Source organism: Stegostoma tigrinum, chromosome 1 (assembly GCF_030684315.1).
Source record: "Stegostoma tigrinum isolate sSteTig4 chromosome 1, sSteTig4.hap1, whole genome shotgun sequence".
NCBI lineage: Eukaryota > Metazoa > Chordata > Chondrichthyes > Orectolobiformes > Stegostomatidae > Stegostoma > Stegostoma tigrinum.
In genome coordinates this window covers 89290007-89315216 of record NC_081354.1, presented here as the reverse complement: position 1 = coordinate 89315216, position 25210 = coordinate 89290007, and the positions used below count along the sequence as shown (strand labels likewise).

The following is a 25210-nucleotide window of genomic DNA, read 5'->3' as shown; positions in this document are numbered from 1 at the left end:
TGGCAAGATACATTTAGAGGTTCTAGCAAGTAATTCTAGAGGATAGATTCACAATATGTTGAGTTGTTGCAACTAATGCTGTTTAGATGAAAACCACTGAATTGTGCAAATGGGAGGGAGGGAGGGAGGGTGTGTGCTGGAAGAGAGAAAGCCAATCCATTGTTACAAGGATCAATTTGGGTGGAGCTATAAAACAGCAAGAGCCTCAAATATTGTTGGAAACTGGTTTCAAATCATTGAACAACAGTGGCAACATACAGCACGATATAAACCTGGAAAACAGAGGTGAAGATAACAAAAGCAATAGAGCAATCATAGGGCCTTCAATCTACATATAGATCAGGTAAACTAAATTAGCAATAATGCTGTGGAGGATGAATTAATGGCACATACATGATGCGTCGAGGAACCAGAAAATGGATCATTATAAATCTGATTGTACAATGAGAAAAGATAATTAGCAATCCCATTGTAAAGGTACCTTTATGAAAGAGTAAACAAAGTAACAATGTAAAATTCTAAGTCTAAAAGTAATATGGTCAATCTGAAATTAAAGCCTACCTCAAAACAAAGAAATCTATGGGTCAATGTGTATTAGAGAGCATGAAGAGCTAATGAAGTATGCTCCAATGGAAACATTAAAGGAGTATGACAGCAGACAGGTAATGGATGGTACCTGAACAACTAATTCACAATTTACAACAAATTCAGATTCATCTGAAGCACAAAAATCCAGCCATGGCAAAGAAAGATTGTTCTGGGTTAAAGGAAGACACAAATGAAGTTGGCAGCAAAGCAATATAAATGTGGATGGAGAGCAGTTTAAAATTTAACAAATGAGAACCAAAAATATTTAGAAAAAATGTAATATGAAAGCTCGCCATAAACAAAGACAATACAGGCTGTCCCCGAGTTGCAAACAGGTTCCATTCTGCACTCCCTTTGCAAGTTGATTTGTATGCAAGTTGGTACTCAATGCAGAACAATGTAAAGCAGTCGCTTCGAAGTACAGTAATTTTTTTTGTATGCTTGGTCGCTAATTACACCCTGTGGGATCACGTTTGTAAGCGCAAGCATTCCGAGTTGGACATTCATAAATTGACAGCCTCTAAATACTTGTACAGGCCTGTAAAATGGAAAAGACCAGCAAGGACTAGCGAAGACAAATATGAGACTACTTCAGGCAGACACAAGAGAATCTACAATGGGGAACAAGGAAACTGTACAGAATCTAAACAAATACTGTGCTTCTACCTTCACAGAACAAGATAGAAAAACAACTCCCAGAAATAAGAGAACCATAGGACTAATGAGAACAAGGACAGAAAGAAACTAGTGGTTTAAAAAAGTTAAACAAGAGAAATAAATGGATTTGTGGATAAATCTCCTGGACCTGTTGATTTGCATCTCAGACCAACGGATGAGGTGACTGTAAAGATAGTGAAAGGGTTGGTGGGCATTTTAAATTCCTATCAATATGAAACAGCTCCAGCAGACTAGAAGGAATCAAATGTCATCTACCTATTGCTAGTAATGCAATAACAGAACACTGAAAATAACAGTAGGATCAGGCAGAGTCAATGTGAATTTACGAAAGGAAAATCATGTTTGACAAACCTGTCAAAAACTTTTTGATGATCTAACTAGCCGAACTGATAATGTGGATTTTCAGTAAGCTTTTGCTAAGATGCTATAAGAGAGGTTAGTAAACCAAATTAGAGCACATAGGAAGGAGGCAGTATAGAATCACACAGAAGAGGACTTCAGCCCATCATGTCTGTACTGTCAAAGCTACACTAAATCTACTACAGTCCTAGATTCTAGCCCTAGGCCCACAGTCTTGAATGTTATGACATTTCAAGCGCTCATCCAAGAATCCTTTAAAGGTGGTGAGATTATCCACCTCAATTACACACCTAGGTAGTGCATTTTAGACACCCATCATCCTCTGCATGAAACAGATTGCCCTCACATCCCCTCTAAATATCTTGCCTTTCACCCTAAAGTCATGGTTACTGACTCTTCAACTAAGGGGAATAGCTGCTTCCTATTCATTCTGTCCAAGCCCTCAATTATACATTTCTTTCTTCTCAACCTTTCCAGACCTAAAGAAAACAATCCAGGCTTATCCAGCCTCTCTTCACAGCTAAAGTGCTCCATTCTGGCAACAAAATTGGATCTTGCTCGAAAAACCCAGCTGTACTGGCAGCTTCTGTAGAGAGAAAACAAAGTGTGGAGCTTGATGAACAGAGCAGGCCAAGCATTTTGTGCTCCTATGATGCTGCTAAGCCTGCTGTGTTCATCCAGCTCAACACTTTGTTATCTCATATTCTCCAGCATCTGCAGTTCCCATTATCTCTGTACAGAGAAAGCAGAGTTACCAGTAATTCATCTTTAAGCATAAACGAGACTCAACTCATTTCCATTCTGAAGAATAGTCACTGGACCCAATTAACCTCTCTGACCTGATAACATTTACCTCCTCTGATAAAGAGAAGTGTCCCAAATGCCTTAACTATTCTATTAACCTGCTTTGCCACCTTTACATATCCATGAATAAACATCCCAAGATCCCTCTGAGCTTCTGAGTATCCTGCAAATCAAGTACTCCCTTGTTTAATTCCTTCTTCCAAATTCTCTCACTTATCAGGGCTAAAATCTACCTGCCACTGATCAGTCCAAAAGACCAATCCATTTATATTCTCCTGTAACCCAAGACCTTCTTCCGCACTGTAAAATACCCAGCCAATCACTGTCACCTGCAAACTTAACGATTCGCCCCAACGCGCTCAACCACATCATTTGTATACATTGGCTTTAATATGCTGGATCGGGAATTGCAGTTAGGAATGATAACAACACAGAAGGAATAAATGGATCACTCTCAGGTTGGAAGTCTGTGACTGGTGGGGTACTACTAGTATCAGAGCTTAGGATCCAGCTATTCACAATCTAGATTAATGATGTGAATGTGGAAACAATATTTCCAAGTGTGCTGATGACAAAAATAGGAGGTAACACAATTTGAGAGAAGGATCTAGAGGTTTCCAGGGATTTGAGGGTCCAAATGAGTGGGCAAACACATGGCAGAACAAATGTGTGGAATAATGTGAAGTTATCTATTTTGCAAGGTCAAACAGAAATGCTGAATATTTCTTAAATGGTAAGAAATTGCAAACTGTTGATGCTCAAGAGGACTTGGACATCTTTATTTATAAAGTCACTGAAAACGAACATTTAAGTGCAGTAATCAACTAGGTAGCCAGTCAATAGGTTGTTCTTGATTGCGACAAGATTTAAGTACAGGAGTAAGAAACTCTTACTCTCATTATACAGAGCCTCAGTGAGGCCTCACCCAGGCTGTGTGTATAATTTTCTTCTTGTACTCCATGTATGGCAACTATAAAGGTTCACAGATTTGATACCGGGAAGTGAAATTATTCTTCAAGGAGAGATTAAAGTGGCTGGGTTTATATCCAAAAGAGTGTTAGAAATGATAAATATTTAAGAATATGAAATTCTTTCAGGGCTTGACAGGGTACAGACACAGGAAGAACATATCTGGCTGTTGTATCTAAAACTAGGGGCACATCCTCAGATTAAGATGTAGGCTATTTAAAACTGAGATGAGGAATTTCTTCACTTGTTCAGTGGTAAATCTTTTGAATTCCCAACTCCACAGGGCAGTGGAATCTTCAAGTATGTTCAAGAGGAAATTGATGACTTTCTAGATATGTCAAGGGATGTGGGAATTGCGCAGGAAATTGGCATTCAAGTGGACGATCAGCCACGATTGAGTTGACTGGCATAGAGGTGAGAAACCGAAACGCCTACCCTGTTCCTAATTTGTATAAAATCCGAAAAGACTGCAGATGCTGTAAATCAGGAACAAAAACAGGAGTTGCTGGAAAAGCTCAGCTGGTCTGGTAGCATCTGTGAAGGGAAAAAAAAAATCAGTTAACGTTTTGGGTCCAGTGACCCTTCCTCAGAACTAATTTGTATTTTTGTATGTTCGTACCTAATTTAGAATAAAACTTAATGTCAAATGATTAGCTGCCAATTTGTGACAGAAACACAAACTTATCAAACTACAAGCTTTTAAGTGTAATAACTACGCAAATCAATGTCCTGCAGGGATCCAACCTCTCTAAACTTACACATTTCAGAGCAGATTGCTAGGAATTTTAGAATCTGAAAGTGTGCTTAATTGTACTTCAGGAATTAACTTGAATTGGTTAACAGGGAGGCCATGATTAAGCATTCTACTGCCTGAAAATCTCATCATTCCATTTAAAGCCACACAGTTATATTATTCTAAGGTGGGAAAAATCTTGAGCTAAGTGTAAGATCTACAAAACTAAACATTAAAGAATCAGTGTATGAGTGCAAGAAGCAACATATATCTGGAAATGACACAGTGCCAAGGAAGGCTAAGTCATTACAAATATGCCATGTAGTCGTTGAAGGGCTGAGCTTCAACAACAGCATGGTAACATTTTGGTACCTAACTGCGCACTGAACTCCACATATATTGGTTCATATATCCATTACTGCTATATTCAAACTTGAGCTAAGTAGTATATGCTGCAATGACATAGGCAGTACACAAGAAAGCACAATCAGTCTAATTGATCCTGCAAAATCTTATTCCCCTAAATCTGATAACTTGCACCAAAATTAAGAATTATCCAGTGACTAGTTGAACAAAAGCTCATGTCACAAGAGCATATCTTGCAGCATGTCCCACACTCCATCATTTATGAGGTTTGCCCTGTCCCACCACGGACAGTTTCCGTTGGGACAGAATAAGAGTTTGAATATAAACTGCACAGTTTATACACCAAATATTACAAGAGGCACAATCAGCCCAATCAAGCTTACAAAATCCTGTTCACTCACATATGGGATCTTGAGCCCTTGGCGTCATCAACACTGACTCTGGAACTCATGACATCAGGTGAAATATACATAAAGAAATGTCAGACAGATTGTAACCTTGCAACCTTTCTTGGCTGATGAATCAATATTCCATTTGAACACTACTGGAAGGGACAAGAACAAAGAATATAATCTGGATTAGGAACTTTAGAGTCCACCACAAGACTGGCACACAGCATCACTACTGACTGAAACAGCTGAGTAAAAAAGGATATTTCTGTCAGACTACAACTATTGCAGGTGGTGAGTGAAGCAACAAAAACAGAAAATCTTATTTCATCTTGGCCTCACCAATTTCACATGTTGCAGATACATCTATGACAGTATTGGTAAGGGGAAAACAATGCACAATGGAGACAAGGTCCTGTTTTCACAGTGAAGGCAATATCCATTCTATCAGGTGGCATTAACACTACATAGGAAGGTTTCAGAACAGTTAAAGTAGCTCAAAATTGAGGAAACAAAGTGCTGTGGGCTATCAAAGTCAGCATTGTTTCCAACCACAATCTGCAAATTCATGGCCAAATATATGCCTCACCTAATAGCCAAAAGTAGACTACCAACTGCATTTCAATGATCGTAGGCATGTATGCAAGGACAATCAACAAGCATACTGAAGAGTGAGGTGCTAATCTGGTGAAATTACAATACAAGACAAGACTTTATGCTAAACAGCAGCAGCTGTATTTCATAAACAGAACTAAGCATGGCACTATTTGATAAAACACTGCTATCCAGAAACACACTTACTACAAAACAGATCATTTTGGCAATGAGCCATCTGTAGTTTATTAGCTGTATAACAATTGTTTATTGACGAGTAACTCTATTTTCTAAAACAAAGTAGTAATCAAAGTAGTTTACAACAATTCCAAAGCATTAGAAGGCAATATAAATGCAAGCTCTACCTTTTCTTTCTGGACAAATGGCAAGCACAATCACAAAAAAAAAGTATCACACATTCAGCTCCTAAGCAACTTACCTTTTCTCATTCCCATAAGATTTTTGTGCAACCTTAGCATGTAGAATTAGTACAGTTTGATCGCCACGCTCCTTAAGATAATTTCGCATTGCTTCCCTAAATAAACACAAACAATGAATTATTGAGTTTACCACAAGTTTAAAATCTTAAGTGAGAGTTAAATCTTAACAGATTTCTGTAGACTGCAAAAAAAAGGTGTGCATGAAAGTTCATTCACCACTTGGTATAAAGTTTGCAAGTATGAAACTGGTTTTTGAAGAAAAAACGGTTTTCTTCAATAAAATAAAATACTTAAACAACCTCAAAAACAGATTGAAATTGCCATGTTGAGTAATTAAAGGTCACAAAAGAATCTAATGTTGTTAATCTAACAGTTATTTACCCAAAAGGAAAAATCAAAGTTGACAGACATTTTACAAATTAGGTCTTTACATTTCTCAATCCACTATTTAATAAACTATACCCAAAATAATTCCATGCCTAAAGCATATAAAAATTCTAAAAAGAGGGAATGCATTCAATGTGCACAATGGCAGAAATAAGGTTTCATAAGTTTATTGACCTATTTTCACAGACTTCATACAACAGTCACCACAGCAAGTTTAGGTATTCAGTGCATGAGGCTGGTTGAGTATAACTTTGGTCCCCAGTATTAAACTTCTAGCATTAAACTATTTTTGCAGTTTTTCCCAAATGTTTTAAAAGTAAACCCATGCTGCACATTCTGTTGCAACATAATAATGTAACTGCATAAAGCTCTCTGGTACTTTTGTCTTTAAACTATAATTGTGATATGACACACCAAACATCACAGAACTTTACCTGGTGAGGCGTTTGGGTTGAGGTCGCTCCCCAAACTTCCTGCAAAGCAAACAATAATAAAAAAAGTGCATTAGAAGATTGTAAATCCAAATTTCAAAACTGCTACAACTGTCATCAAGAACATTTGTGTCCAATAAACACTCTTCACCTCATAAATCAATGTACACATGAATCATTTTTCTTGTCATCAGGACCCAAAGACAAAAATTTTTTACAAGATGCCCCTCTTAATTTCATATCCCAAACTTCCTTGATTATAAACCTGGTATAAACCATGGCTGCAGACAGTCTCAGCTCCATAAATTTCAACCAAGACAATCCACTTGAATAGCAAGTGGAATTACTACCTTGCATGAAATTATTTTTAAATATCACTTTACAATACTGTACTAACAGAATGCATGCAGGGCTCAAACACGATCAATCTGTAATTTTATTGCAACTTGCTACTGCAAAGTAATAGCCAGTTTAAAAAAATAGGCCGAGGTGACAAGTTCGAATCTGTAATAGTCAAATTAAGAACGGATGTCTCACTGCACTTGCACAGTGGACAGACTCTTAAATGGAGTCCAATACATTGGGCATTACATCTCAAAGCGTCACAGCTATGGACCAAATACATGTAGGACAGTTCAGATAGGGATCAGCCATGAGCTAAATAAATTGAGATAAAGCCTATGTTTTGCCCCATTTTGTTTAGGATCAGCAGTCATCTCCACATATGGAGCAATCAAAGCATGGAAAAATGGTTTGCAATGAAGATATTTGCATTATTATACTGCTGAATATACCATGACATCAATTAACGCAAAGAGGACGAAAACAGCTAATTTTATCTCAATTGCATACACTAACCCTGAGCTGCAAGATCGGAGGTTTAAACCGTACTCTAGATATTTGATTTTCCATTTGATTGCAGGAGTAGGAGTGTGTTGCTCTGCTAAATATACCATCTTTCAGAAGTGATGTCAAAACTGAGGCAACATCTGCCCCTCAAGGGTTTGCAAAAGATCCCAGAACATCATTTCAGAAGAGCTGGGAAAGTTTAATCGGTATTCCATTCAAAGAAAATTTCGTAACTAAGATCATTTAAAGCCCATTTTCTGGCTAGCTATCTATTTGCTATTACCAGGACTACATGATGAACAGATCAGTGTCCTTGCTACTTTATATTACAAAGATAGGCGTACGGATGATAGTATAAGGCAGGGGTGGAGGTTAGATAGACCTTAGGTTTAGGGTAGAAGTTCGACACTATTGAGAGCCGAAGGGCCTGTACTGTGCTGTATACTTCTATGCTCTATTACAAGGAATTGGGTTTCAAAAGTACTTCTATTAGCAAAGTGGTGGTACTGGATGACTTGACAACATGAAAACTATTTAGATACAAATCTATTATTCCCTTAATAGCAATTCAAAAGGCAGGTTTTCTTTTTGTAATTTTAGCTTGTAAAGAGCATACCAGAATCAATTTTGCATACCCTAAGTTAGTATTAAAGAAATGGATACAGCTGCCGAAAACAAGGTTAAAAAAGGGAGGATAAACAATGCTGTGGTATGCATTTCTTTCCAATGAAAATTTCAAGGATTATATTAGATTTTCAAAAGATACTTGCATTAAGATGGATGCAGACTTTATGCAAAACAACATTTAGGAAGCTGAAGTTTTCCAAATGGGCATCTTACAAAGAAGTACATTACCAATTCTACATCATAAAGTGGCTTTGAGGTTTTACTCTGGAACTCCTATTGTTCCAAACACTTCACATCTGCTGAGTCTATTTTAGCAACTTGCAACTGAAATATGTCCAGATTCTGGTTTTACTGTTTGTCTCTGCTGCTCTAGATACAAGGCCATGCTATTGCACTCCAGTTGGGACATTAAAAGATTAGTTAATAATCATGGGCGAGGAAGAATTAAATGGCAAAATGCACTTTATCCCAGATTGCCAACATTTGTCCCCTGGTTATAGGAAAGCTGCACATTTACCCAGAAATTATTTTAAAATAAGTTAAAACAGCAGAGTTTTTCATCTTACAATATCAACAGAGTTTACATTTATTTCACATTTTTGGTTTAAAACCAAATACTAACAATTAAGTCAAATGGGAACAAAGAGATTAAAAAGGTTGATCAAAAGTTTGACTGAAGAGAAATGTGGGATGACACAGTAACTCAGTGGTTAGTGCTGCTGCCTCACAGTGCCAGAGATCCAGATTTGAATCCAGCCTTGGGTGACTGTGCAAACTCAAGACTTCGCCCAAAGCCTGCATGGTGCTGTGGTTTCCTCCCACAAAGATGTTTAGCTTAGGTGGACTGGTCATGCTAAATTGCCCCAGAGTGTTTGGGGTTGTGCAGGCTAGGTGGATTTCCTATGGTAAATGTGGGGTTATGAGGATAAAGGGCTGGGTCTAGGTGAGATGCTACCCAAAAAGAGTTACTGCAGCCTCAAGCCAAATGGCCTCTTTCCACATGTAGGGATTGTATGTTTCAGCGTTCTGAAATTCTGAAGAGTGACAGAAAACTTAAGGAAGCAGAATTCCAGAAACAAAAATACAATTGAAAACAATGACAATGGTGGCACATCACTTACTTCTCGTGTTCAGTTTGCAGTTTATGCGAAGTATTAAATATCAACGTTAACACCATGCAGTTATTCTGGGGAGTTCAGCCTCAGCAAGCACACACTAATCAACATAAGAAACGGGCTTCCGGGCAGAGTGGAGATTCACATTTGGAATAATGCAAGAAACTGAGTGATATATAATTGGGATAGATAGAGATATGAAAAAGCAAAGGAAAAGAGATGGCAGAATATTTCAGGAAGAAATGACATTCTTTCCACGTACATCCAATTACATAAAAAAGCATGGTATTTACTGATTTACTGCTTCTATAATAGAAGACCACCCATTATTCTTCTCACTTGTGTCAACTCTTGACCTTCAAGATGTCCTTGACTACAATTCCTCCCGACAACAGGTCGATCCATATTCCAAACTTCCTTGCTCTCTACCTCCTGCATTTCCTACAATTGAAACTGATTTTGTCAACAGCATTTGAGCTATTTTCATCTTTGCAGCCAATTTCTTGTATCTGTGTAATCAGTACTTTTTCACCTAACTGCTTTTTGGTGTGCAATTTAACAATTTTCACAACTTGCGTGGAAGGTCTCTGCAACTATCATTTCTGGGAATCCCTTGTTAATGCCTGAAAGATTCAGTGCTGAATGCCAGTTGAAAGACAAGAAATAATCAAAGCAGAAAATGCAACACAATAGATGAAGTGCCATTAAATTAATAAGAGACATAAATTGCAAAGCCAAAGGGCCTTGCAGGCCTCCTCTTAACAATTCCAGTATGAAAATGCAGCACTGACAGTGAAAACAGGCATAACTCAAGCAATGCCTAAATAAGTCAATTAATTTAAAGTGAATGTACCACATGTGACTACCAGCAACACTACTTGAAATATTTCTAAATACATCAGGACAACTTACATTCTAGGTGAGATAGCATTTCGGCCGAACATCATATTCAACATACACAAAAATACAAAAAGTTAAGACATTTAGCTACAGGAGGCCACTCAGCCACTTGAGCCTGCCGGCTATTTAGATCAAGACTGATCTATCACTGCATTCCATTTCCCACCCTGGTTCTCTGTCCCCTGAGCACCCTCAACAAAAGTCTAAATGTAATTTTGAATTTCTAATTGAACAGTTTATTTCAGATAATTTCTGTTCTTATGCAGAAAATTATAACTGATATTACATCCAAATAATCTAACTCCAATTTTAAGCTCTGTCACCTTGTTCTGAATTTCCCTTCCAGGGAACTAATTTACCTACCATATCAAACCACTGAATGATCAAAACCATCACAATCTTCTGTATTGTACTAAATGAAATTGAAATCTGATCTACACAACCTCTCATACTGATGCTAAAAAAGTTATCATTCTGATGACCATGCTTCTGTTACCAGCCCCCTTCCAACCTTATTTTGTGCACCAATGCACAACATTTTGGGGTATTTCAACAAGTGCGCCCCCTATATATGTTCCTTCATATATTCTATAGAACATTTCAGCCATGAAGAGGGACTAGATAGGTTAGAGTTCCCTCCTGAGAGCCAAGGCAGCATCTTGATTGAGGGGTACAAAATTATGAGACATAAGATAGGAAGACAATTTTCCCCTTTGCAGAGGGAGCAATAAGCAGGGGACATAGATTTAAGATTAAGGGCAGGAGGCTTAGAGGGGTTTTAAGGAAACATTTAGTGGATGATAGATATGTAAAACTCATCACCTATAAAGGTGATAGAGGCAGGAATGATTACAACAATTCAGCAGTATTTAGATGATCGCTTAAAGTGTCATTGCATTCAGGGATATGGACCAAGGACTGGAAAAATTAGGTCCAGGGTACATCAGCATCTGATGTCTGGCACAGACATGTTAGAGAGGAGTCTGTTCCTGTGCTGTAAAACAGACCAGATAAGTATTCTTTTCCTTGTTAGAAGTCCAAAGTGGATGGCTTCATGTAGTGTTTAGTTAACAACTTTGCACAAACTCAACAAATTTAAAAGTGGCGAAAAAAAAGACATTTCTCTCCCAGAAATGAGTGATCTTAAGTAAGCCCTGTGGCTTCCAGCTTGAGAGTCGTACGAGACCATTCAACTGATTGGACAGAAAATTTTACAAAATTAATAACGTGAATTTCCTGTGATCATGACAAAATCCTGCAATAAATTCCCTATTAATACTCCAACATTTGCAGGTAAATGTTTTTTTTTAAATTTGAAAGTTTCACTACAAGGTCCATTACATAATGCATCTCAATTTCAAATCTCTATCATCAGGATTCTTGCCAGAGAGCTACCCAAACAGAAGTTGGTTGGACTCAATGGGACAAATTACCTCCCTTTGAGCCATAAATAATTCAGTGTAACCAGGGCAGAATATTATAATTTAAGAAGTAGGTTAACAGTGAATATATTTTTTCAAACTCCTACTTCTTGACTTTAGCTCTGCCTTCAACACCATATTCCCAACTCCAAGGCCTAGGACTCTGTTCACTCTATGCAACTGGGTTCTCTACTTCCTGACCCACAAACCGTAAAATCAGGAAGGAAAGGCAACACTTCTTACGATAACCCTCAACACCAGTGCCCTGCAAGGCAGCATACTCAGCCCCTTACTGCATTCCTTAGACACTTGTGACTGGGACCAAATTCAGCTCTAATTCCATGTGCAAATTTGCTGATGACACCACTGCAGTGCATCATATCTCAAACAATGAGATAGAACACAGGAAAGAGATGGAGAGCTGAGTGACACCATGTAAAGACAACAACCTCTCCCTCAATATCAGCAAGAAGGAGCTGGTCATCGACTTCAGGAAATGGAATGGAGTACAGGCCCCTGTCTGTATCATTGATATTAAGGTGGAGATTGTCAAGAGCTTCAAGTTCCCAAGGGTAAATATCACCGCTCTGTTCTGGTCCATCCATATCAACACTCCAGTCAAGGGAGCACACCAACACCTCCACTTCCTCAGAAGGCTAGGAAATTTGGCATGTTCTCAATGACTCCCATCAATTTCTGTAGATGCACCATAGAAAACAACTTTTCCAGATGCACCAAAGCTTGGTATCATAACTGTTTTGCCCAACAGCACAGGGAATTAGAGTTGTGAACTCAACCCAGTCCATAGCACAAACCAAACTTCCTTCTATTGACTTCATTCTATTCTTTTCTGAAGGGTCTAGGCCCGAAACGTGAGCCTTCCTGCTCCTCTGATGCCTTTTGGCCTGTTGTGTTCATCCAGCTGGACACCTTGCTTTCTCTCTTACTTCTACTGACTCCTTCTACATTTCCCACTGCCTCAGGAAAGCAGCCAACATAATCAACGACCGCTGCCACCTCAGTTATACTCTGCTCCACCCTCTTCCATCAGGTAGAAGATATTAAAGTCTGAAAGCATGTACTGATGGATTCAAGAACAGCTTCTTTCTTGTTGTTATCAGACTTTATGAATAGACTCTCATATGAGAGTTGATTTTTATCTGCATCTTCCCTGCAGCTGTAACACTATACCCTGCATTCTGCTCTATTACCCTGGTGTATTTATGTAAGCTGTTATTTGTCTGGATAGCACGCAAACAATACTTTTCACTATATTGCAGTAAATGTGACAATAATAAACAAAATCAAACCCAAGTTGATATTAATTCCCAAATCTCATCATTTTAAAGACCCTCGGTTATTGTCTATTTCTGGAAATAAACTCGCACTTATATCTGTTCAAGACCATTGCCATTTCCTTAATCCTATGATAAAAGCAGAGACAGGAGAAATTCAGTGGCCTACATTTACTTCAGTTACTACCTTCCTTTACATATACACAAGTTCTTAGTATATTTTTATATTTCTGGCTAGTTGACTTTGATGTTCCACTCTCTCCCTTTTTAACAACTTTGTTGGTAGCCGTTTGCTGGTTTCTAAAACATTCCCAATCTTCAGACTTGTTACTTTAGTGTTATATAAGCTCTTCTATTAAAATGACATTATCCCTAATTCCATTAGTGAGACATGGAGTCGTCTTTGTTGAGTTTTTATTTTTCAATGGAATGCACTTCAGCTCTAAAATCGGTCAAACTACCATCAACTTGGGACAGCATAAGATTGTATAAACCAAATAATGTGTGTAACATGAACGCTTTCCATCTTTGTTCGAGGAATCAATACAAAGATTTCAAAGCAACTTGAAGCACAGAATAGCTAAGTCCTAGAACTCTTCTTCAAAGTCATACCAAGTATCACAAAATAGTTAATGTTAGTCAATTTTCATGGCAATCGAAATCTGGGATAAACCCATATTTCATCAGAGAATCATAAATTTATAGCACAAAAAGGAATCCATTTGATCTAATACATCTGTGTAAGCCGAACAAGCCAGCTAGCCAACAAAAACAAAAGTTGCTTGAAAAGCTCAGCAAGTCTGGCAGAATCGGCAGGGGTGGGGGGTGGGGGGGGGGGGGGGAGAGAGAGAAGAGATCAGTTAACGTTTCGGGTCTGGTGATTTTTTTTCTTCACAGATGCTGCCAGACCCGCTGAGCTTTACCAGCAACTTCTGTTTTTGTCCCAGATTTACAGCATCCACAGTTCTTTTTATTAAGCCAGCTAGCCAACCCCACTTTGTAGCACGAGTGCATAGCACTTATTAATGCAATGTGGTGAGATTATTTACTTTCCTCAGACACTGAATTCCAAACTGTCCATTACCCTCAACCTGAAAGGATTTCATCTTAATAACTCTCTCTCTAATTCTTTTGTCTATCACTTTAAATTCATATGACTGGTAACTAACTCCTCTGAGGATTAGATCCTTATCTCTCACCCCCCAATTTTCAATTAACTAATGCTTCAAACTCCTCCTGCTCTTATAATCTGTGCCCTTGGCTAATAAAAATGTACAGTACACCCCCTTGTCTATTTGACCTGTTACTTTTGAGGCTCTGCAGACCTGTACTCCAAGGTCCCTATGCTTCCCAATATCCTTTCCTTTTACATATTTCATTGCTTTACCCAAACAATGACCACTTTTCTCAGGATCGAATCCTATTTGCCACTTTTTTACCCACTAGACCAGTCCAGGCCATTAATACCTTCCTAAAAACTGCAATTTTTGTATCATCTGCAAATGCAATAATACCTTTTACATTTAAATCTAAAAGTCCTGTAAACAAACCACAAAAAGCAACAGAATAGTTATGAACCTTGCAACACCCTAACAGAAAAAGCCTTCTAGCCACAAAATGCACTGCCCAGTTTCCTATAACAGAGCCAATTTCAGATTCAATTTGACAGTTGCTCTTGGATCCCATCAGCCTTTATTTTCGTTACAAATCTGCCATGTATAACCTTGGCAAAAACCTTGCTAAGATCCACACATTCGATCAAAAATACTTCCTCCTCAAAATTAAATAAGAATAGCCAGTAAGGTCAAAGTAGTCATAAATAATCACCCCTGAACAAATCCAGGCTGGCTGCCCTCCCTTAATTAATCTAAATAAGCATTCAACTAATGAGAATATCTCCCTTGGGAGTGTACTCTGATCATTAGGTATATGGTTCCTGCAGCCCTCTATAGCTCTAAGCTTGATACTGTCACACAGAAAACTTATTGATACCTTGGTCTATTCTGATGTCATATTACGCGTATTACTGATATTAGAAAGCAAAATCCTTCACCAATCTTTTCTACTTAATTCAAAATCCACAATTTGGATTAATGAATGGGTTCAAATTCAGTTCAAGAATATCAGGAATGGACAGCATATTTGTTGCACAATTAGCTTTCATAAGTAGCTAAATTACTAGAAAAAAATTCCATGTGGAGGGAGAAGACTTGATCAAGGATAGTCAGTATGGATTATTTAAGGGGAAAAATCATCTCTAATAAATTTGACTGAATTTTTTGAGGTAGGCGTGTGGATAAAGATAGTGTAGTTGATGTAGTCTACACTGACTTCAGTAAAGCTTGTGTCAGTCTCACATGGGAGACTGGTTAAGAAGCCATGGGCTTAGGGGACCCAGGGCAATTTGGAATCAAAACTGGCTTAATAGCAGTAAACTGAGGGAAATGATGGAAGGGTGCTTGTGTGACTGGACCAGAATTCAGTGCTTGCTCCCTTGCATTTGCGTGCTTAAAGATCCAGATATGAATGCAGGAGACATGATCAGATGATAAAAATTGATGATGATGTGGTAAATAGCAAGGAAAGCCTTAGACTACAGGACAATAAAGTTGGGCTGAAAAATCAAATGAACAGTGGCAAACAGAATTTAATTTCAAAAGAAGTGTTGGGGATGCATTTTGGAAGGACTAACAAGGCAAGGGAATACACATTGAATAGTAGGACACGAGAAAGTATAGAGGATAAGAACCTTGGTGTGTATGTCCAATAGGCAATAGGACAAGTAAGTAAGGTAAAGGGGAATATGGGATACTTGTCTTTATTAGTCAAACCATTGAATACAACTGCAAGGTGGTAATGATGGAACAGTATTTAACATTAGTTAGGCCATTACTGGAATACTACGTGCAGTTCTGGTCACCAGGCTATAGGATGGATAGAATTTTTTTTTGGGGGGGGGGGGCGCGAGGGGGCTGAAGGATCAGCATGTACAAACAGCCAGAATGTCAAAAAACCACAGGGTAAGGGTACAGATAACCAAACGATTTTGCAGGAAATAACAAGTGCATTACTTTTAGTTATTTATAGACCTGCACATTTACCTAGATCAAAAGTTAAAAAAAAGTTAGAACTCCTTAACCTGCACATTCTAATGAATGAATTTTGGTCTTGCAGTTGCATCTAGGAGTGACATTACTTGTGATAATTAGAGCCATCTCAAAATTGCAGGAAGTGCAAAATCTACTTTGAACAATTCAAAGGAGGAATTTCCTCTAATAATTGCGCATTTGATAAATTTGCCCATGCACAGGTGCTCATAAGTCATTACCACAACATCACATCTCCGTTTACTGCCTTTATTGATGCATAGAAAATATGAAAACACACAGCAATGATTTCTGAAGAATCGTATTAGACTTGAAACATTAACTCTTTCTTTCTCCACAGATAATGCCAAACCTGTTAGCTGGAGAAACCTATCTCCTTCTCATATTTGCAATAAAGTTGTTTTTTTTTTAAAATGCATTCACAGGATGAGAGTCGCTATCAAGGAAGCATTTACTGCCCATCCCTGTTAGGAGTCAGAGATAGTCCAGAGCAGGTAAGGATAGCAGTTTCCTTTCCTAAAGGACATTAATGAACTGGATGCATTTTTCCATTAATCGACAATATATTCATAATCATCTTAATTCTAACTTTAATTCCAGATTTTTATTGAAATGACATTCCACTATCACTCAATGGTGGGATCTGAATGAGAGTCTCCAGAAAATTTATTTGGGTCTCTGCATTAACAGTCAAGATATTACCACCAGGCCATTGCTGCCCGCTCAGAGTACATTTACTGCAGCTACTTGCTTTCTCATGCACGGCTGGTTTCAAGCTGCCATTCTGATTTGCCTTTGTTAATAGGTCGGTCTCTACAGTAGTGTTTAAATCCTTTTCCTGACCAGTAGAGGTATGCTGAACCAATTCTGTTCACCTCCTTGTCAGGACAGCACTGCCTTCAGATGTCAAAATGGAAAGTATTTATTTTGGTTAGTGTGCTGCCTCTGGAGGTAACAATGTTAGCTTGTTTACACAGTTATCAATAACAGAATTGCCACAAACAGCCTTGAAGCATGAAGTACAAGAAACACTTGCACCCTGTCCTTCAGCTTTCCTATGCAAGTCTATAACTTTAATCTGATCAGTTGAAATGTACAATAAGTTTACTCTACACACAACTCAAGTTCTCCAATCTATTTGACCAGGACGCTCGGTATTAAGATTAAACCACATTCTCTCATTCTGTCCTCAGCTAATGCTACTGTTATAAAATATGCAATGCAGCTACTCAAGTTTAAGAACAGTTTTTGCACAACATAAAAGTTAGTGCTCCTTGTTGGTAAGCGGAAATCTGGGACCAAGGAAAAATACTATGCTCATGATCCTGTTTGATGATTTTGAAGTCTGTTATATAGCTGTGAAGTCAATGGGATGGAACATTCTATACATAATATTTCAGAATTAAGCTTAGAAAATTCCTCATAAGTCCAACCAAGCATGAAATATTCTTCATAATAGCTGCAGATTTACAGAAATGTGATGTGCCAATTCAACAACTTCATTTCCTAACTAGGCAGGAGTTTTTCTGATTAAAACCTGCTCTTCATATCTCAAGCCATACTATGTGCACATCCAATAGTTCATGCAGACATGATCTTTGGTTTTGTTTTTTTCCTATCCTTCACCTTCCCACTAAGCTCAGCAGTGGTGGTGGTGGTTTGCCGGGGCGCACTACCAAAATAAAGCTGCAAAGGATGAAACTGGATCAAACATTAACTTATCAATACACTGAACTTAAATCTCTAAAGACATCAGTTCATATACATTTAGTTTTAGGCCTACGGTGAGCATCTAGCAGAAGGAGCACATTGTTACAAACAGTCACAGAAGTAGGGAAAAAGCAAAAATACTGCAGAAGCTGGAAACCTGAATTTAAAATCAAAAATACTGGATACATTCATAAGGTCTGTCAGTATCTGTGGAAGTAGAAACAGTTAACATTTCAGAGCAATCTTTCAGTCATAGAAAACAGAAATCAGGGATAATAGATAACTAATTTATTTGAAAGTCAGAGTATTTTTTAGAAATTAAATAAAGACTTAATTGCATTTACAAGCAAACAAAGAGGACAAAGATCAGCCTTGGCTCAATGTCAGCATACCAACATTTTATTTTCCAACTTCTAGAATATAATCTCAGCTAAGATTATTCCTTGGTTAGACAACGAGAAACACAGAAGATAGGCGCAGGAAGTGGCCATTTGGTCCTTCGAGCCTGCTCTGCCATTTTTCACGATCATGGCTGACCCATCCAACTCAATAGCCTAATCTTGCTTTCTTCCCATAACCTTTGATCTCAATTGCCCCAAGTGAGAGATCCAGATGCCTCTTGAGTCCATGCAATGTTTTGGCATCAACTATTTCCTGTGGTAACGAATTCCACAGGTGAAGAAATAGCTCATCTCCGTCTAAATCATCTACCGCAAATCCTCATACTGACACTTCTGGTTCTGGACACACCCACCATCAGGAGCATCCTTCCTGCATCTACTCTGTCCAGTCCTGTTGCTAGAATTACACAAGTCTCTGAGATTGCCCCTCATTTATCTGAACTCCGGTGAAAACAATCTTTAACAGTGGTTTCATTTACCCTCTCAAATGGATTCAAAACAAAGAGGAAAAAAGAAAAGCACACTACTATTCAGGAGGGTTCTCCCAGTGTTTTAGCCAACATTAATCCTTCAACTGACATCACGAAAAATAATGCACTTACTTCACTGCTGGTGTAGATTTGTATCTAGCAACTCCTGCCCACATTAGCCACAACATTCAAAAGCGCTTTGGGTTGTTGTGATTATGGAAGCATTATATGAAACACATGTTTCTCCATTTAACAATTTTACTGGACCTGAAATAGTATCTGAAATCAACAGTGAATGCAGTACGGAATTGTTTTATAGAAAGCATCTTACATTTCATTATAAAGCAAACTCCCTGATACTTTGCATTCAAAACTACAATCTATGAAACACAAATTGCTCCATTTACTGCCAAAACACAATTTATAACTAGGAAAATAGGGGAGCACAGGAAAATCTGATCAGTCAGGTGCAGAAATCAAAAATGTTGTACTTACTATGCCTCATTAACACGATGCATGTGCCCAATAGCTTTTACTTTCAACCACACTGACTTAAATGCAAGTGAAATAATAATTCTACAAACCAAAGTTGGTCCAACCAGCCTGAACTATTTTGAAACTTAACTGTTTTTAAGAGAACTGCTTATATTCCAAATTAAAATCTTTTCTATAAATTATTCCTACACCACAAGCCAAAAGAAAAATGCCATACCGACTTCCCCTTCATTAAACAATACAAATTTAGAACTAAGACACCATTTTCTGTAATTTACCGTTTCACAACCTTTGAGACAATTTCCATATTAATGTTTGAAGGCCAAATTCATCTTAGGAAACTGCAGCATTTCCAAGCTCAAGTGCTTTGGAAGACATGTACACATAAATCTATGGTCCAAAACTCTTTAGTACATAGATCCAGCATTGAAAACCAAAAATGAGATAGTAACAGAGATAATGGGATCTGCAGATGCTGGAGAATCCAAGACAACAAAATGTGAGGCTGGATGAACACAGCAGGCCAAGCAGCATCTCAGGAGCACAAAAGCTGATGTTTCGGTCCTAGACCCTTCATCAGAGAGGGGGATGGGGTGAGAGTTCTGGAATAAATAGGGAGAGGGGGGGAGGCGGACCGAAGATGGAGAGTAAAGAAGATAGGTGGAGAGAGTATAGGTGGGGAGGTAGGGAGGCGATAGGTCAGTCCAGGGAAGATGGACAGGTTAAGGAGGTGGGATGAGGTTAGTAGGTAGATGGGGGTGCGGCTTGGGGTGGGAGGAAGGGATGGGCGAGAGGAAGAACAGGTTAGGGAGGCGGAGACAGGTTGGACTGGTTTTGGGATGCAGTGGGTGGAGGGGAAGAGCTGGGCTGGTTGTGTGGTGCAGTGGGGGGGGGGGGGGGGGGGGGGGTGAGGGGACCAACTGGGCTGGTTTAGGGATGCAGTTGGGGAAGGGGAGATTTTGAAACTGGTGAAGTCCACATTGATACCATTAGGCTGCAGGGTTCCCAGGCGGATTATGAGTTGCTGTTCCTGCAACCTTCGGGTGGCATCATTGTGGCACTGCAGGAGGCCCATGATGGACATGTCATCTAAAGAATGGGAGGGGGAGTGGAAATGGTTTGCGACTGGGAGACCTTGATTAGCATTCCTCCCCCAAAACACTGCAAACTGTCCTACAAAATGCCAAGACGACAACAGTCCACAATACAGAATGCCTAGTCAACCACTATCAAATATAGGTGAAACTGGGCAGGAACAACCACATGCTGTCCAAGGGTATTAATGTGGACTTCACAAGCTTCAAAATCTCCCTCTCCCCCGACCACATGCCAAAAGCAGTCCAGATAGTCCCCACCTCCCTAAACATTCCTCCCACCTCAAGCCCCACCCCAATCTCCTATGTACTGACCTCATCCCCACCCCCTTGGCCTGTCCATGCTCCCGGGACTGGCCTATCCCCTCCCCAACTCCCCATCTATATTCACCTTCACTGGATCTAACACCGCCTCTTTGACCTGTCTGTCTCCTCTCACCCTATCTTCTCCTTTACCCACCTTCTATCCACCTCTCCCAGTCTCCCTATTTATTTCAGAATCCCCTTCCCCCTCCCCCATTTCTGAAGGAGGGTCCCGACCCAAAACGTCAAACTTTTCTGCTCCTCTGATGCTGCTTGGCCTGCTGTGTTCATCCAGCTTCACACTGTGTTCTCACAGCATCAACCATATATATTGTCTTTCTAACAGAGTATGTTAACACAGAGGTACAAACGGAATGGAATACACTTCAATGATTGCAATTTTTCTTCCAAAAGCAACTGCTCAGGTGCCATAGACACCAGTTTAAATGTAAACAAAGTACAATAAAATCAAATAAATTTCACAAGTTCTAAGCCTCCCCTGTCAAGGAATAACAATTGTATTTTTGGCAAGAAAACCATTTAATTTCAGGAAAGCAGTTTAAAAAATACATTGAAAGTTTACAAAGACAACACTGATATTACAGTATCCTGACAGAAACTTGACAAAGTTTAACAAAACCACACAGAAGCACACCTTTTCCTTACATTTAAGCCGCTCAGAAGCAATATTTAACAACATATCCAAAATTAGCTACATATCTACAAACTGATGACTATAAAGTTGACTTTTTTTTCTATGGATTAAATAAAATTACATATAAACAATAATAAAATATTCAGATAAACTCAGTTTCATGCTACTTATTGCTTCATTACTACTTGAATGAACATCTAGTACTACTCGGGAAAAGCAATATTTATTTCTGCAATTACATTTGATGAGAAAGTTCTAGCAACCTGGGACCAGAAGAGAAAGAATCAATCCTTGGGCTTGACTAACAAGTAAGCATTTGTGAAGTAATTGCTTTAAAATTGTGCATGGTGGTGAAGAAGCATCAGACTTTTACTTTACCAAGTAGTATTCAGCAAATCTTGAATTCCATTTATCTATGGGCTGAGAGATGCAACAAAACTAAATCCTGTCCCCTCTTGGTCTTCAACAAATGCAGAACCGTTGCAACTTTCATTAACCAAAAGAAAATACCTTTGTGGTCTCAAAGGCATTTCCTTTTGTCTCAGTCTTGCAATCCAAATGTGATCACAGCGCAATGCAAAATTCTATCCAATGCATTATGGCCACTAAACAGTAGTGAGATTGGGAACAAGGTCATGAACAAAATATCGGTGCATATTCCTAACTTTATTAGCTTTGCATAAACTATATGGCAAGAACAGATTATAAGCAATCTGAACTTTTTTCCTTTAGCAATCAACAACTTTGTTAATCCAAACATCTTTCAGACCAAAACCTTCAAGGACCATAAGATCATAAGACATACAAGCAGAAGTAGGCCATTCGGCCAATCGGTCAATGAGATCATGACTAAGCTGATTATCTTCAGCTTCACTTTCTTGCCTGTGTCCCATAACCCTTGATTTCCTTGTACAGTTTTTTTTAAGCAAAACCTTACTACTTTTATACTTTATTTACCTTTGAAATAAAGACCAACATTCCTTTTGGTTATCCTATTACCCACTGAGCTTGTATGCTAACCTATTGAGATTCACAGACAGGGGCTTTACTGTATGAATCTCATGACCATAATTCAAGGTTCACAAGGAAAAACTTGTTTTTAAAAGAATAATTTTATGTTCTTGGTATGTTGACCATTCCAACATTGACCAAATGGACAGCTCTTCTCTAGGCAGCATTAGTGAGTGCTTTTGCAATTACACAAACATGTGAATTGAGAGGAGTGGGCCCCTTGAACCAGTTCCACCATCCAATTAGATCATGACTGATCTATTATTCCTCATTTTTACCTAACCCTGATAACCTTTCACCCCTTGCTTAAAAGCATACGTGAAGACTCTGCTTCTACCACCCTTTGAGGAAGTGTGTTCATGACTCATTATGAGAAGAAATTTCTCCTTACCTCGGTCTTAAATAGATGATCCCCAGTTCTGGATTTTCCACCAAGAGCAAACACACACCGCATCCACCCTATCATGACCCCTACCAGGTCTCACTCTTCAAAACATCAGTGGATAAGAAGCCTAATTTGTCCAACCTTTCCTCAAGACAGCCCATCCACTTGAGCTAATAATCTAATAAACCTTCTCTGAACTGCCTCCAATTCATCTTTGTCCTTACCTTAAATAAAGTAACGAAGTGCAGATGGAGTATTCCAGATGCAATCTCACCCGTGACCCGTGTAACTGCAGCATAATCTCCCTACTTTTGACTTCAATCCCTGTTGCACTAAATAATACTACATGAAAATATGGAAAATTAGAGGCAGCGGCCAAAAGGCCCTTCAAGCCTGGTTTACCATTCAATATGATCATGATTGATTGTCCAATTCAGCACCTGTTTCACTTTCCTTCAATATTGTTTGATTCCTTGAGCTCCAAGAACTCAGAGTGGCAGTGTCTCACCTGATTAGCCCTGCCTCACAGTGCCAGGGACCCAAATTCGATTCCACTCTTGGGCAACTGGCTTTGCGGAATTTCATATTTTCCCCATGTCTGTGTGGGTTTCCTCTGGGTGCTCCAGTTTCCCTCCCAAAGATGTCCAGGCTAGATGGATTAGTAATGGGAGATGCAGGGTAACAGGGATAGGGTAGACGCGTGGGCTACTCTGTCTGGACTCAGAGGTTGAGTGGCCTGCTTCCGATGTAGGTATTTGACGATTTAATATCTAACCCCTTCTTGAAAACATTCAATGTTTTGGCAGCAACCACTTTCCAGGGTAGAGAATTCCACAAGTTCACCACCCTCTGGGTGAAGAAATTTTTCATATCAGTCCTAAACGGCCTACCCAGTATCCTTAAACTGTGCCACCTGATTCTGGACTTTCTGGTCATCTGGGATATCTTTCCTGCATTTACCATTCAATCAGCTACCCTGTAAAAATGAATAATTTCATATTTACCCATATTTTACTCCATCTGTCATATCCTTACCTGCTCACTTGTCGATATCTTTTCATAGTCTCCTTTTGACCTCATTGTAATTTATCTTCGAATCAAACTTCAAAACATTATTTTTGGTTTCTTTATTCAGGTCATTTCTATAAATGGTAAAAAATAAGTTACTGCCCACTGACTTATGGGACAAAGGCAGATACAATCCTGAAGGCTGCAACTTCAGGTATGCTTCCTAATCAACACTTCTTGGTGCTCTGAAAAAGTGGCCCTGGCAAGTCACTACTCCCGTTCCTAGAATACCTTACAGCAAAATGCCGTCCCTACTAACTACCGCGAGAGTTCACCTCCGACATCATCCTGACAGCAGTCTACATGCCACCCAATGTTCATGTGATGAATGCGCTGGACATGATTTACACCACCACAAACTTCCCCAAGTCATTATTCATTGCGGTTAGCAACTTCAATCAAGCCAACCTCAAGCCTGTGATGCCAAAATACCACTAACACATCTCCTGCCCCATCAGAGGATCAAACATTCTGGACCACTGCTGTACACTATTAAAAATACCTAACACTCCAGCCCCTGCCCAAACTTCAGAAAATCCAATCGCAGCACCGTGTTCCTCTTCCCAGCTTACCTGCAGAAGCTGAAACGGGAGAATCCTTCACAAAAAGTAGTATAGTGCTGGCCCAAGGCAGAGAAAGACCACCTCTGGAACTGCTTGGACTCAGTGGACCAGACCACGTTCAAGTGTTCTACAGAAAACCTAGACGCCTATGCCACCACCATCACAGACTTCATTAGCAAATGCCTGAAGTACTGTGAACCAAAGAAGTCAATCTGAATCTTCCCTAACCATAAACCTTGGATGAACCAGAAAACCCACTTCCTACTGAAGACCAGACATGCAATAAGTCGGGCGACTTGGACCAATGCAGAAAATCCAGATGTCACCTCCACAAAGCCATCAGGGAAGCCAAGCAGTAGTTCTGGACCAATTTAAAGGCTCAGACCTACCAGATTCCTGCCATCTACAGCAAGGCCTAAATGACATTATGGGATACAAAATGAAGCAGCCTAAGATGGCAGACAATGACACATCCCTCCCTGATACGCTCAATGCTTACAATATTCAGTGTGAGCAGAATACCACCGGCATGTTGACACCTGTCCCGACAACCCCGCACACACATGCTCCCTTTTCACCACTTCAGAAGTCGGATCAGTCTTCCTGGGAATCAACCCAAGAAAAGCAGCAGGCCCAGACATGTCCCTGGCTGAGCACACTGATCCTGTGCAGACCAACTGGCAGAAGTATTCACTGACATTTCAACCGCTCCCATGAGGGAAAGTCCCCACCTGCTTCAAGACGACAACCATCATGCCCATACCCAAGAAAATATATGTAGTGTGCCTGAATGATTACCACCCAACTACTCCGACTTCAATAATCAGGAAGTGCTCCAAGAGGTTGTTCATGGCCCTCATCACCTCCAGTCTCCCTGCGTCAATTCCCTACAGTTTGCCTACCAACACAACAGATCCACAGAGGATACCATATCCCTAGCCCAGCACATATGCCTGGAACATCTGGACAAAGACACCCAGATCAGATGCCTGCTTGTTGATT

General features: G+C 39.4%; 1 protein-coding gene across 1 annotated transcript in view; it reads right to left on the bottom strand.

Annotated features, from left to right (window-relative positions):
• The window catches only part of rbpjb (recombination signal binding protein for immunoglobulin kappa J region b), a 101505-nt gene that overhangs the window by 61628 nt on the left and 14667 nt on the right, over window positions 1–25210 (bottom strand). Inside the window, exons 2-3 of the mRNA XM_048532442.2 lie at window positions 6743–6781; window positions 5921–6016 (exon numbers count right to left, since the gene is read on the bottom strand). Of these exons, the coding sequence (XP_048388399.1) occupies window positions 5921–6016; window positions 6743–6781 (135 nt within the window). The remainder of the gene's footprint in view (window positions 1–5920; window positions 6017–6742; window positions 6782–25210) is intronic.